Source organism: Oncorhynchus nerka, linkage group LG1 (assembly GCF_034236695.1).
Source record: "Oncorhynchus nerka isolate Pitt River linkage group LG1, Oner_Uvic_2.0, whole genome shotgun sequence".
NCBI classification, from domain to species: domain Eukaryota; kingdom Metazoa; phylum Chordata; class Actinopteri; order Salmoniformes; family Salmonidae; genus Oncorhynchus; species Oncorhynchus nerka.
In genome coordinates this window covers 27,632,413-27,647,497 of record NC_088396.1, presented here as the reverse complement: position 1 = coordinate 27,647,497, position 15,085 = coordinate 27,632,413, and the positions used below count along the sequence as shown (strand labels likewise).

General features: G+C 43.3%; 1 protein-coding gene across 1 annotated transcript in view; it reads left to right on the top strand.

Moving 5' to 3' along the window:
* Window positions 1-2,645: 2,645 nt before the first annotated feature.
* Window positions 2,646-15,085, top strand: part of LOC115128525 (radixin-like) — a 39,416-nt gene continuing 26,976 nt past the window's right edge. Inside the window, exons 1-2 of the mRNA XM_029658430.2 lie at window positions 2,646-2,829; window positions 7,125-7,226. Of these exons, the coding sequence (XP_029514290.1) occupies window positions 7,215-7,226 (12 nt within the window). The 5' untranslated portion in view covers window positions 2,646-2,829; window positions 7,125-7,214. The remainder of the gene's footprint in view (window positions 2,830-7,124; window positions 7,227-15,085) is intronic.

Here is a 15,085-nt window from a genome sequence, read left to right as displayed (position 1 = left end):
AAAAAGAGTTTGAACCCCTAACTCTACATAATAATTATTGACTTGGTTGCTTCCATACAAACCAGAACTGGTGGGCAGCTTGCTAACCAGCTTGCTGGCAACAGAAGTAAAAAAATAAATAGTTGAATTCATTGGAAACCTCTGCTTTTTCATATACCATCTCCCCTTTGATGTTCAGTCCAACACTGTTTAGTTTGTTTTTGGTAGTGCTACTACAGCCTAGTTCCTTAAATGATTTCCAAAGCTTTTTAAGGGTCATTTTTGTTTTCAATGATTTTCTCAGCAAAGTAACCCCTCTTAGCTTCATCCATCCTGCTCTGTGCTTAATTTCTGTAACATTTATATAGGACTGAGGGAAAGATGAACGGAGAATGAGTATGACGCTACAAGCTTGGCACACCTGTTTTTGTCTATTTTCAGGTGTCTCCAGAAATGTTAGATCAGGTTCAAGTCCAGGCTCTGGCTGGGTTACTCAATAACATTCAGAGACTTGTCCCAAAGCCATTTCTGCGTTATCTTGACTGTGTGCTTAGGGTCGTTGTCCTGTTGGAAGGTGAACCTTCAACCCAGTCTGAGGTCCTGAGCGGTCTGGGGCAGGTTTTCATCAAGGATCTCTCTATACTTTTCTCCGTTCATCTTTCCCTCAATCCTGACCAGTCTCCCAGTTCCTGATGCTGAAAAACATCCCCGCAGCATGATGCTGCCATCACCATGCTTCACCATAGGGATGGTATTGGCCAGGTGATGAGCAGTGCCTGGTTTCCTCCAGACGTGATGCTTGGCATTCAGGCCAAAGAGTTAAATCTTGGTTTCATCAGACCAGAAAATCTTGTTTCTTGTCCTTCTGGAAGGTTCGTCCATCGCCACAGTAACTCTGGAGCTCTGTCAGAGTGACCATCGGATTCTTGGTCACCTCCCTGACCAAGGACCTTCTCCCTCAATTGCTCGGTTTGGCCGGGCAGCTAGCTCTAGGAAGAGTCTTGGTGGTTCCAAACTTCTTCCATTTAAGAATGATGGAGGCCACTGTGTTCCTGGGGACCTTCGATGCTGCAGACATTCTTTGGTACCCTTCCCCAGATCTGTGGCTCGACACAATCCTGTCTCGGAGCGCTACGCATAATTGCTTCAACCTTATGGCTTAGTTTTTGCTCTGACATGCACTGTCAACTGTGGGACCTTATATAGACCGTTTTGTGCCTTTCCAAATCATGTCCATTCAATTGAATTTACCACAGGTGGACTCCAATCAAGTTGTAGAAACATCTAAAGGATAATCAATGGAAACAGGATGCATCTGAGCTCAATTTCATGTCTCATAGCAAAGGACATTTGAAAACACTTTATATCCTGGATTCACATGGAATTGTTGTTCAATTTAAATGTTTGAATATTAAATTATTTGTGATGGGATGAAATTAAGGTATTTTTTTCATACATTTGAAAACATTCAAAACAAATCTGTTTTCACATTGTTATTATGGGGTATTGTGTATAGATTGAAGAAGGAAAAAATATTTGATCTATTTTAGAATAAGGCTGTAACAGGACAAAAAAACTGTGGAAAAACGGAAGGGGTCTGAATTCTTTCCGAATGCACTGTATTTCCCACAGATCACACAGACCCACAAAGGATTTGAAAACAAATGAAACATTGATAAACTCCTACAATATATCTGTTAGGCGAAATGCCGCAATGTGCAATCACAGCAGCAAGATTTGTGACCCATTGCCATGAAAACAGGACAACCAGTGGAGCACAAACATTGTAAATAAAACAAATATTTATTAGTACTACAACTATTTGCACATTGTTAAAAACACTGTACATAGCTACTAATATAACATTTGAAACTTCTTCATCCTTTTGAAACGTTTGGATGCAATCTTTACTGTACATTTCTTTTAAAGTTTTTTGTTGTTGATGTTTTGTTTTGTTTATTTCACTTGCTTTGGCAATGTAAACATGTTTCCCATGCCAACAAAGCCCATTTGAATTGAATTGAGACTGTGTGATTGGGAGAAGAGTGTGTGTAAACCAGGACATGTTTGAAATATGCGCATTAAATGTAGGCTTATTGTATTCTCAGAAGGGTATGAGGACAGGTGTCTTGGCCTAGATACATAGAGAAGTCCGGTTGCAGTCATATTTCCTCATTATTAGTATGTGCTTTATGTTGAAGCATGTTCATAATCTGTGAGTCACATTTCCTGTTGACACCCTCCTTTGTAATACAGTAATGTATTCATGAAAAACAACAATATTTCAGTGTCTAAATTGATAGGTCTTATGTTTCTAAAGTCTCATCCTCACAAGAAGATCTTGGCAGTCACTCATATGTTATCCCCGGAAAACCGCCAATTAAAAGATACATTTACGACATTTTGCCCCTTGAAAAATGCGATTCATAGAAACACTGCGTTGAAACTGATCTCAACACAACTTATATAAAAGCATTAGTTGTTCAGAAACATTTTAAATGTCTCTAGTCCATCTTTCTATGGGCTACCTTCAGGTTATTGTAGGTTAAGGCAGGACATTTTGAAGTTGACTCTTATTACATTTACGTTGTGCTTGTGTATGTTCCTCTCTCAACCCAGTTTTAAGTGAGCGTGTTCCATCAATGAACCACGCCTCGCTCCGCACCGTAAAAGTCCGACGGCCATATTGACTGACTGCATCTCCTTCTCCGCGGTGAAACTGGCTCAGTCGCGTCATACATAGCGGGGTGTCTAACGGGAAACAACCCGGTCTATTTTGGTCGCGTGGGATTTAAAGTAGACTACCAGGTGGACAGTTTACCGTTTTCAGAACGCAGTTCATCAACTGAGGTGAGTTTTTAACTGGTGTATTTTTTCGCTGGTGGCTCCTAAACAGCTCAGAATAAAGGGAATTTGCTCTGTGTCGACCATAGCCGTCGTAATGTAGACTTGTTACCAAGATAAACCCGCTCCAGTATAATATGTGCTCTCTCTATTAATCCCGTCTTTTTGTAATTGTGAAAACATTTGGTATAATGTTCAATGTTTCATTCAAGGACATTACTGATCATACGGGCCATCGACCATAGAACTTAAGTGTTAAACATTTCAAAAGTTCTCTAAGTTACCAGTTAAATGTCACTACAGTTGTCTGTGACCGAGCATCAAACTAATTGGTAATTTCCATTCACCTTAATGTTACATTTAATTCACTTTAGGCTACAGATAAGGCTTTCAATGTTCAGTGTTCATTTAGGATGTTTTTAATATATGAGATGAATGAATGAAAGTAGGCTACTACCTGGTTTGTTTTCATGACAACTGTGACATGCCCTCCTTTGATGCATAACAAACACAACGGTTTGCGTGCCGATTACACGTGTGCAGTATTTGTAACCGTTTCTTGTTACATTGTAGCCTATTTTGCACTCTCGCGACCAGTTCCCCAAGCTGGCCAGTGGAGTGTTTTTCTGTGGTTTTAGACATGTTTTGTGGTAGTAGCTTAATTCAAATTCCACTTGTCTCTGCTCAGCGACAACTACTTCAGATTCTACAAAGGACAATATGGGTTCATGTTTTTTGGGGGGCAAACATGACCTTGAACATCACCACTCGAAGTGCGAGACCTGGCAGCATATAACGGTGCTTGTAAAACCATCTGGCAGAAACAGATGCTATGATGACGCTTTTAATTAGGCCTGTCACAGTGGGACACCATATTTTATTGGCCATTGTCCCTGTCACTCAAACCCTCCTGTTGCTCAGTTCATCCCTCCTGTGGGGCTGCGTTACAACCATAGAAATAGATAGAGGACTCATCTTTATCTGTGCCATTTATATAATGTGTCAGCATGGGCAGCACCATTGAGGCTACAACACATAGCAATTCCCTCCCAGTTTACTACTTTGACTACTTTAAAATAGTGGAAGCATGTTGGAAGCTATCATGCGCATGCTAAAATGGCCTTTTGGCCACTAGAGGCCTCCATCATTCTCTATGGTTACAACTCATTTAAGAAAGGACTTATCAACATGATCCTTTTTACTGCAGGTTTCATGTTTCTTCCAGTACTATAGTGTGTTGAATCATCCTGTGCCTGCGGAAGTCTTGGACATGGACACTGTCCTCCAGTTGAATATTGGAAGACTATAGTAGATTTACTATTTATACATTAAACATTTATACATAACCATCGTTTTCTCATGGTTATGCAACTGAACACAACACTGATCGTATACTTGTATTTAATGTGTTCAATTTACGTCAGACAATTTTTCCTCCAAATGTGTGCCGCCTCACACATCGTTGTACAGTAAACCTATAGAGGTAGCAAAGATAAGGCCCTGCTCTGTAACAGTCTGTACAGGGTGTTCTGAACCAGCATGACTGACATCTCTGGCAGGGTCACAGACTGATGCTATCTGGTTACCTTGGCGATGCATTTGGTTTCCCAGCGGCCTCAGGGAAATCCCATCCCTGTCATTCCAACGTGATAAGCCTGAAACAAAGGACTGTATTTATCAGGAAATGAACCAGGCAATAAAGGATATTACGATAAAACACTTTGTTATGGTTAAATAGGAACGGGATGGTTCACCAGACTCTGCTCTCCTATGGCTGTATCGGTAGGAGGTTGAATTAGGCCTTACACGTTGTCACTCATGTGAGCCTTTCCTACAACTTTCCAGAAGTTGAAATGCCTCATCAGGAGAGCCTAGTACAGTTGTTGTCACAGCTGTTGTAATGGTGCTACATATCATTTGTCTGTATGCCCTCTGTAGTGTAATTCACACCACAGCTGGAGATGTTACCATCAGCTCTGTAAACACACACACACACACCACAAACGCACACCAAACCCACTGGCACATGTGTTTAGCAACCTCTTTGCTCTTGCTTGTACAACTGCAGTGAAAGTGTGAAAGAAGAGGAGGGACACATGATTTGTGAGGGGTACACAGACAGTGTCTGGGAGAGGCTTGTTACTGTAAAGCATGTCATTCATTTTATGAGCCCTATATGCCATGCTCTGTTAAGCTATTGCATCAGAGAGAGTGAGAAAGGCAGAGAGAGGGATGGAGAGATAATATGTATGTGTGTGTGTAGTGCAGAGCCTCATTGTTTCTGGATGAATGGTGACCTGGAAGCTGTATCCGTTTGAGAGTGACCCTCCGGCTTTGGGTGAATAGAGGGGTCAGGTAACACATTATATATTTTCTCTGCTAGGCAGGCTTGAGTGAGTAGGCTTAACAGGGAGTACCTGTGTTTGGCACCGGATGCTAGTTTATGACCTCACCGAGTCACAGGTTATGGCTGCCCTGAGGTGGGTGGTGAAGTCACAGGTCAATAAAATATATTTTTTCCCATAACCTGTAGGCAGGTAGGACTTGGGTCTTAATGGATAGTTCAGATGTTCAGCTCTTTTCTATATCCTGTAGGGACACAATGTATGGTATGTACTTTTCTGTAAGTTTCTCACTCAGGTGGCACAAATGGTGATATGTGGAAAGGGAACGCAGGGTATATTCAAATTGAATACTGTAGTATTTACTACTAAAAAAGTTGTGTTTTTGCAGACATTACTGTAGTATTTACAACAGTGTGTAGTTTAGTATACTACAGTTTACTATATAATTCTATAGTAAGTACTGTAATATTCTATAGTAAACTGTAGTATTTCTTTCCATGTGGGTCTCTGTTATACACTGCTCAAAAAAATAAAGGGAACACTTAAACAACACAATGTAACTCCAAGTCAATCACACTTCTGTGAAATCAAACTGTCCACTTAGGAAGCAACACTGATTGACAATAAATTTCACATGCTGTTGTGCAAATGGAATAGACAACAGGTGGAAATTATAGGCAATTAGCAAGACACCCTCAATAAAGGAGTGGTTCTGCAGGTGGGGACCACAGACCACTTCTCAGTTGCTATGCTTCCTGGCTGATGTTTTGGTCACTTTTGAATGCTGGCGGTGCTTTCACTCTAGTGGTAGCATGAGACGGAGTCTACAAACCACACAAGTGGCTCAGGTAGTGCAGCTCATCCAGGATGGCACATCAATGCGGGCTGTGGCAAGAAGGTTTGCTGTGTCTGTCAGCGTAGTGTCCAGAGCATGGAGGCGCTACCAGGAGACAGGCCAGTACATCAGGAGACGTGGAGGAGGCCGTAGGAGGGCAACAACCCAGCAGCAGGACCGCTACCTCCGCCTTTGTGCAAGGAGGAGCACTGCCAGAGCCCTGCAAAATGACCTCCAGCAGGCCACAAATATGCATGTGTCTGCTCAAACGATCAGAAACAGACTCCATGAGGGTGGTATGAGGGCCCGACGTCCACAGGTGGGGGTTGTGCTTACAGCCCAACACCGTGCAGGACGTTTTTCATTTGCCAGACAACACCAAGATTGGCAAATTCGCCACTGGCGCCCTGTGCTCTTCACAGAAAGCAGGTTCACACTGAGCACGTGACAGACATGACAGGCTGGAGATGCCGTGGAGAACGTTCTGCTGCCTGCAACATCCTCCAGCATGACCGGTTTGGCGGTGGGTCAGTCATGGTGTGGGGTGGAATTTATTTGGGGGGCCGCACAGCCCTCCATGTGCTCGCCAGAGGTAGCCTGACTGCCATTAGGTACCGAGATGAGATCCTCAGACCCCTTGTGAGACCATATGCTGGTGTGGTTGGCCCTGGGTTTCTCCTAATGCAAGACAATGCTAGACCTCATGTGGCTGGAGTGTGTCAGCAGTTCCTGCAAGAGGAAGGCATTGATGCTATGGACTAGCCCGCCCGTTCCCCAGACCTGAATCCAATTGAGCACATCTGGGACACCAAGTCTCGCTCCATCCACCAACGCCACGTTGCACCACAGACTGTCCAGGAGTTTGCGGATGCTTTAGTCCAGGTCTGGGAGGAGATCCCTCAGGAGACTCCATGGGTTGATAAATTTGATTTCCATTGATAATTTGTGTGATTTTGTTGTCAGCACATTCAACTATGTAAAGAAAAAAGTATTTAATAAGAATATTACATTCATTCAGATCTAGGATGTGTTATTTTAGTGTTCCCTTAATGTTTTTAGCAGTGTGTGTGTGTGTATATATATGTGTGTGTGTGTGTTAACGGTTCTGCTCACTCCTCCAGGCGGTGGAGCCCAGGGCGAGGCAACAAGGAGGAGGACGTTTTTTTTTTGCATTTTCTCTGCGGAAGGGCAAGACCGGAGAGAGGAAAAAGATGCCCAAACCGGTAAGACTCACCTCAGGAGAAATGATACAAATAAAGATGTATAAAGGAATATAACAATATTCACAGGAGAAATGAATGTTCAGGTTATGTTTTGAGATTTCACAATGTATTTTCTACTTCAACACATGAGGCTTTGTCACAAAGTATCAGTCAAACCATGCAGGAATAACAGCCACTTGTTAAAACACATCTAACCTAACTGTAACAAATGCTCACATACATATGCACGCACCCCCCTTCCCCCAAACAAACACAATCAAAAACACACACCAAGTACAAACACAGTCCTGATTACCCACTTCAGACCTGTTTGTAGAAAACACAAAGCCCTCTTTATACTCTGTTGAGCAACACACACAGGCTTCTTGTGTCTCTAACAGGCTCAGAGCTGACAGACAGACAGACCGACAGACAGTCTCCCTGTGGTCTAGATCTTACATAAGCACTGTAAACCCTCTACTCTACAGACATGGCTACTCCATCATACACACACTGAAGAGGAATTAGAATGGGGCCACCTCCACTTCTTGGAAAGGGGAAGAGGAGAGAACGGGATGGAACGCACAGCGATAAAGAGAGGGGGAACAAAAGCGAGAAATGGAGACAGAGACTCAGAGTGAGGGAGACAAAGAGATGGATAGAAAGTGAAAGACTGAAAGGGAATGAGAGAGAGGAAGAGATTGAGAGAGACCTTTGTTCACATTTTGCTGATTGGGCAATACATTATCCAACTAATCCCCAGGATGCCCTTAGGGCAAAGATGTTAATCAGACATTTTTATATGTTAACATATTGTTGGACTAAATGCATTGTATTACCGTGGCCTGTCATTCAGACGTTTTGTTGTCTGCACTTACTGTAAGAGGTTCTGTCTAAGTGACCCCTCCAGATACACTCCACAAAAAGATATGGTGAGAGTAAATAATGCCTCCATCAGGGTCAGTGTGTTTTTGGGGAGCGAGGCAGACAGACCGGTCTGTTGTGTTCTTAAAAGGGTGGATATAGGGACCTCTGGCCTCTCTAGATTGCCTGGGGCACTCCATTAAATCAGTGGTTTTCTGTGTAGGACCCTTTCTTCTGGGCATGTTTTAATGGGGGATTATTCCTCTAACATCACTCAATAGGTATCCAAAGGTGTGCCTGTTTTTCTGTCTGCTGTAAAGGGTTTCCTTGTTAACTAGATTTGGAGGCACAACCTATGGGAGGACACAGCAGGGAGTCTAGGGGCTGAATAATATTGTCATAGGCTCTGCTTGGTTAGCATTGTCTGTGTGTGTGTGTGAGTACTTGTTTGTTGTGTGTGTACTTGTCACCTTTTACTCCACACACAGATGGATACAAAGCTCGCCCTCCATTTGGGCAAATCTAACCATAACTCTATTCTCCTGATTCCTGCATACAAGCAAAAACTCAAACAGGAAGTACCAGTGACACGCTCAGTACGGAAGTGGTCCGATGAAGCAGATGCTAAGCTACAGGACGGTTTCGCTATCACAGATTGAAATATGTTCCGGTATTCATTCACCGGCTTCATTAACTTCTCTGAGATACGTTGGCCAACATCCAGTGAAAATGCAGAGCGCCAAATTCAAATAAATTACTATAAAAATTTCATGAAATCACACATGCAATACACCAAATTAAAGCTACACTTGTTGTGAATCCAGCCAACGTGTCAGATTTCAAAAAGGCTTTACGGCAAAAGCAAACAATGCTATTATCTGAGTACAGCATCCCAGCAAACAAACAATCATATTTCAACCCGCCAGGCGCGACTCAAAATGCAGAAATACATATACAGTATATCACAAGTAAGTACACCCCTCACATTTTTGTAAATATTTGTGACAACACTGAAGAAATTACACTTTGCTACAATGTAAAGTAGTGAGTGTACAGCTTGTATAACAGTGTAAATTTGCTGTCCCCTCAATAACTCAACACACAGCCATTAATGTCTAAACCGCTGGCAACAAAAGTGAGTACACCCCTAAGTGAAAATGTCCAAATTGGGCCCAAAGTGTCAATATTTTGTGTGGCCACCATCATTTTCCAGCACTGCCTTAACCCTCTTGGGCATGGAGTTCACCAGAGCTTCACAGATTGCCACTGGAGTCCTCTTCCACTCCTCCATGATGACATCACGGAGCTGGTGGATGTTAGAGACCTTGCACTCCTCCACCTTCCGTTTGAGGATGCCCCACAGATGCTCAATAGGGCTTAGGTCTGGAGGCATGCTTGGCCAGTCCATTACCTTTACCCTCAGCTTCTGGTCGTCTTGGAGGTGTGTTTGGGGTCGTTATCATGTTGGAATACTTCCCTGCGGCCTAGTCTCCGAAGGGAGGGGTTCATGCTCTGCTTCAGTATGTCACAGTACATGTTGGCATTCATGGTTCCCTCAATGAACTGTATCTCCCCAGTGCCGGCAACACTCATGCAGCCCCAGACCATGACACTCCCACCACCATGCTTGACTGTAGACAAGACACACTTGTCTTTGTACTCCTCACCTGGTTGCCACCACACACGCTTGACACCATCTGAACCAAATAAGTTTATCTTGGTCTCATCAGACCACAGGACATGGTTACAGTAATCCATGTCCTTAGTCTGCTTGTCTTCAGCAAACTGTTTGCGAGATTTCTTGTGCATCATCTTTAGAGGAGGCTTCCTTCTGGGACGACAGCCATGCAGACCAATTTGATGCAGTGTACGGCGTATGGTCTGAGCACTGACAGGCTGATCCCCCCCCCCCCACCCCCACCCCACCCCTTCAACCTCTGCAGCAATGCTGGCAGCACTCATACGTCTATTTCCCAAAGACCATCTCTGGATATGACGCTGAGCACCTGCACTCAACGTCTTTGGTCGACCATGGCGAGGCCTGTTCTGAGTGGAACCTGTCCAGTTAAACCGCTGTATGGTCTTGGCCACCGTGCTGCAGCTCAGTTTCAGGGTCTTGGCAATCTTCTTATAGCCCAGGCCATCTTTATGTAGAGCTACAATTCTTTTTTTCAGATCCTCAGAGAGTTCTTTGCCATGAGGTGCCATGTTGAACTTCCAGTGACCAGTCAGTATGAGGGAGTGTGAGAGCGATGACACCAAATTTAACACACCTGCTCCCCATTCACACCTGAGACCTTGTAACACTAACGAGTCACATGACACCGGGGAGGGAAAATGGCTAATTGGGCCCAATTTGGACATTTTTACTTAGGGTTGTACTCACTTTTGTTGTCAGCGGTTTAGACATTAATGGCTGTGTGAGTTATTTTGAGGGGACAGCAAATTTACACTGTTATACAAGCTGTACACTCACTACTTTACATTGTAGCAAAGTGTCATTTCTTCAGTGTTGTCACATGAAAAGATATACTCAAATATTTACAAAAATGTGATGGGTGTACTCACTTTTGTGATATACTGTATAATTCATGCCTTACCTTTGACAAGTTTCTTCTGTTGGCACTCCAATATGTCCCATAAACATCACAAATGGTCCTTTTGTTTGATTCATTCCGTCTATATATCCAAAATGTCCATTTATTTGGCGTGTTTGATCCAGAAAAACACTGGTTCCAACGCAACATGACTACAAAATATCTCATAAATTGCCTGTAATCTTTGTCCAAACATTTCAAACAACTTTCCTAATTCAACTTTAGGTATTTTATAACGTAAATAATCGATAAAATGTAAGACGGGATAAACAGCGTTCAATACCGGAGGAAAACAAAGTGTAGCGAGCTTTCAGGACACGCACCTCTAACAGTGCTACTTCTTCATTTCTCAAAGGAAAAACCTCAACCAATTTCTAAAGACTGTTGACATCCAGTGGATAGGAACTGCAAGCAAGTCCCTTAGAAATCTGGATTCCCAATGAAACCCATTTTTAAAAAAAAAATCTGAATGGTTTGTCCTCTGGGTTTCGCCTGCCAAATAAGTTATATTCTACTCCCAGACATCATTCAAACAGTTTTAGAAACTTCAGTGTTTTCTATCCAAATCTACTAATAATATGCATATCTTAGCATCTGGTCCTGAGTAGCAGGCAGTTGACTTTGGACAAGCTTTTCATCTGGATGTGAAAATACTGCCCCCTATCCCAATGAAGTTAATAAGTGCATCGTACCTACATATCCCAGACAGAAGCCAAGAATTACAGGCAACATCCGCACTGAGCTGAAGGCTAGAGCTGCCACTTTCAAGGAGCGGGACTCAAATCTGGTTGCTTATAAGATATCTTGCTCTGCCCTGAACCATCAAAAAGACAAAGTGTCAATACTGAACCAAGATCAAATCCTACTACACTGGCTCTGACGCTTTTTGGATGTGGCAGGGCTTGCAAACTAAATATTTTTAGTAATCTGGATGGGAAATCATCCATGAGCAGTGCAGTGACACGTGCCTACCAGATGATCTAAATACCTTCTATGCTCGCTTTGAAGCTAGCAACACTGAACCATGCATGAGAACACCAGCTGTTTCGGACGACTGTGTGATCACACGCTCCGTAACCGACGTAAGACCTTAAAACAGGTCAACATTCACAAGGCCGCAGGGCCAGACAAATTATTAGGATGCGTTCTCAGAGCATGCAATGTCCAGCTGACAAGTGTCTTCACTGACATTTTCAATCTCTCACTGTCCCTGTCTATAATACCTACATGTTTCAAGCAGACCACCATAGTCCCTGTGCCCAAGAACGCCAAAGTCATTTAGACGGGTTACCATCGGCCCGTAGCACTTACATCTGTAGCCATGAAATGGTGCACATCAACACCATCATCCGCCCCAACAGATCCACAGATGACACAATCTCTATTGCACTCCACCCTGCCCTTTCCCACCTGGACAAAATGAACACCTATGTGAGAATGCTGTTCATTGAGTACAATCCAGCGTTCAACACCATAGTGCCCTCCAAAGTTTATCACTAAACACCTCTCTCTACAACCTGATTCTGGACTTCCTGACGGGTTGCCCCCAAGTGGTGAAGGTAGGCAACAACACATCCGCTACGCTGACCCTCAACATGGGGGCCCCTCAGGAGTGCCTGGTTAGTCCCATCCTGTACTTCCTGTTCACCCATGACTGTGTGGCTGTGTATGACTCCAACACCATCATTAAGTTTGCCGACGACACAATGATGGTTGGCCTCATCGACGACGATGAGACAACCTAGAGGGAGGATGTGCGCGATCTGGCAGTTTGGTGCCAGGACAACAACCTCTCCCTCAATGTCAGCAACACAAAGGAGCTGACTGTGGACTACAGGAACGGAGGGCTGAGCATGCCCACATCAACAGGACTGTAGTGGAGCAGGTCGAGACCTTCAAGTTCCTCTGTGTCCACATCACTATGGAATTATCATGGTCCAAACACATTTGTGAAGAGGGCACGATAACATCTCTTTGGCAAGATTTGGCATCGGTCCTCAGATCCTCAAAGTTAAACAGCTACACCATTGAGAGCATCTTGACTGGCTGAATCACCACTTGCTATGGCAACTTCTTGGCATCTGACCGCAAGGCGTTACAGAGAGTAGTGTGTACGGCCTAGTACATCACTGGGGCCGAGCTCCCTGCCATCCAGGACCTCTACACCAGTGGGAACCAACAGGACCCTGAACAGCTTCTACCCCCAAGCCATAAGACTGCCAGATACAGTGGGGCAAAAAGTATTTAGTCAGCCACCAATTGTGCAAGTTCTCCCACTTAAAAAGTTTAGAGAGGCCTGTAATTTATCATAGGTACACTTCAACTATGACAGAGAAAATGAGGGGAAAAAAATCCAGAAAATCACATTTGTAGGATTTTTAATGAATGTATTTACAAATGATGGTGGAAAATAAGTATTTGGTCAATAACAAAAGTTTATCTCAGTACTTTGTCATTGTCAACAAAGGGTATATAACAGAGGTCAAACAGGTTTTCACATACTGTTGCTGTTTTTTTGGCCCATTACTCCATGCAGATCTCCTCTAGAGCAGTGATGTTTTGGGGCTGTTGCTGGGCAACACAGACTTTTAACTCCCTCCAAAGATTTTCTATGGGGTTGAGATCTGGAGACTGGCTAGGCCACTCCAGGACCTTGAAATGCTTCTTACAAAGCAAATTCTTCGTTGCCCGGGCGGCGGGTTTGGGATCATTGTCATGCTGAAAGACCCAGCCACGTTTCATCTTCAATGTCCTTGCTGATGGTAGGCTTTGTTACTTTGGTCCCAGCTCTCTGCAGGTCATTCACTAGGTCCCCCCCGTGTGGTTCTGGGATTTTTGCTCACCGTTCTTGTGATAATTTTGACCCCTTGGGGTGAGATCTTGCGTGGAGCCCCAGATCGAGGGAGATTATCAATGCTCTTGTATGTCTTCCATTTCCTAATAATTGCTCCCACAGTTGATTTCTTCAAACCAAGCTGCTTACCTATTGCAGATTCAGTCTTCCCAGCCTGGTGCAGGTCTACAATTTTGTTTCTGGTGTCCTTTGACAGCTCTTTGGTCTTGGCCATAGTGGAGTTTGGAGTGTGACTGTTTGAGGTTGTGGACCGGTGTCTTTTATACTGATAACAAGTTCAAACAGGTGCCATTAATACAGGTAACGAGTGGAGGACAGAGGAGCCTCTTAAAGAAGAAGTTACAGGTCTGTGAGAGCCAGAAATCTTGCTTGTTTGTAGGTGACCAAATACTTATTTTCCACCATAATTTGCAAATAAATTCATTAAAAATCCTACAATGTGATTTTCTGGATTTTTTCCCCTTCATTTTGTCTGTCATAGTTCAAGTGTACCTATGATGAAAATTACAGGCCTCATCTTTTTAAGTGGGAGAACTTTTGGTGCACAATTGGTGGCTGACTAAATACTTTTTTGCCCCACTGTAGTTTGTCCGGGTAGTTATTGGTTAATTATCTACATTGACCTTTTTTGCATGAACTCTTTTGATTCATCACAAATGCTGCTGTTACCCTTTTATTAACTATCCTGTTGCCTAGCCACTTTATCCCTACCTATATGTACAGTTGAAGTCAGAAGTTTACATTCACTTAGGTTGGAGTCATTAAAATGTGTTTTTCAACCACTCTGCAAATGTCTTGTTAACAAACTATAGTTTTGGCAAGTCGGTTAGGACATCTACTTTGTACATGACACAAGTAATTTTCCCAACAATTGTTTACAGACAGATTATTTCATTTATAATTCACTGTATCACAATTCCAGTGGGTCAGAAGTTTACATACACTAAGTTGACTTTGCCTTTAAACAGCTTGGAAAGTGCCAGAAATGTATGTTATGGCTTTAGAAGCTTCTGATAGGCTAATTGGCATAATTTGAGTCAATTGGGGGTGTACCTGTGGATGTATTTCAAGGCCTACCTTCAAACTCAGTGCCTCTCTGCTTGACATCATGGGAAAATCAAAAGAAATCAGCCAAGACCTCAGAAAACAAATTGTAGACCTCCAAGTCTGGTTCATCCTTGGGAGCAATTTCCAAATGCCTGAAAGTAGTTTGTTCATCTGTACAAACAATAGTATGCAAGTATAAACACAATGGGTCCATGCAGCCGTCATACCGCTCATGAAGGAGACTCATTCTGTCTCCTAGACATGCACGTACTTTGGTGCGAAAAGTGCAAATCAATCAAAGAACAACAGCAAAGGACCTTGTGAAGATGCTGGAGGAAACCAGTACAAAAGTATCTATATCCACAGTAAAAATGAGTCCTATATCTACATAACCTCAATGGCCGCTCAGCAAGGAAGAAGCCAATGCTCTAGCCAATAATCTCAGTGCGTCCTTGCTGGGATGACACAATCAGTCTACTACCGGAGAATATCAACACCAAACACATTGGTTCACCGTT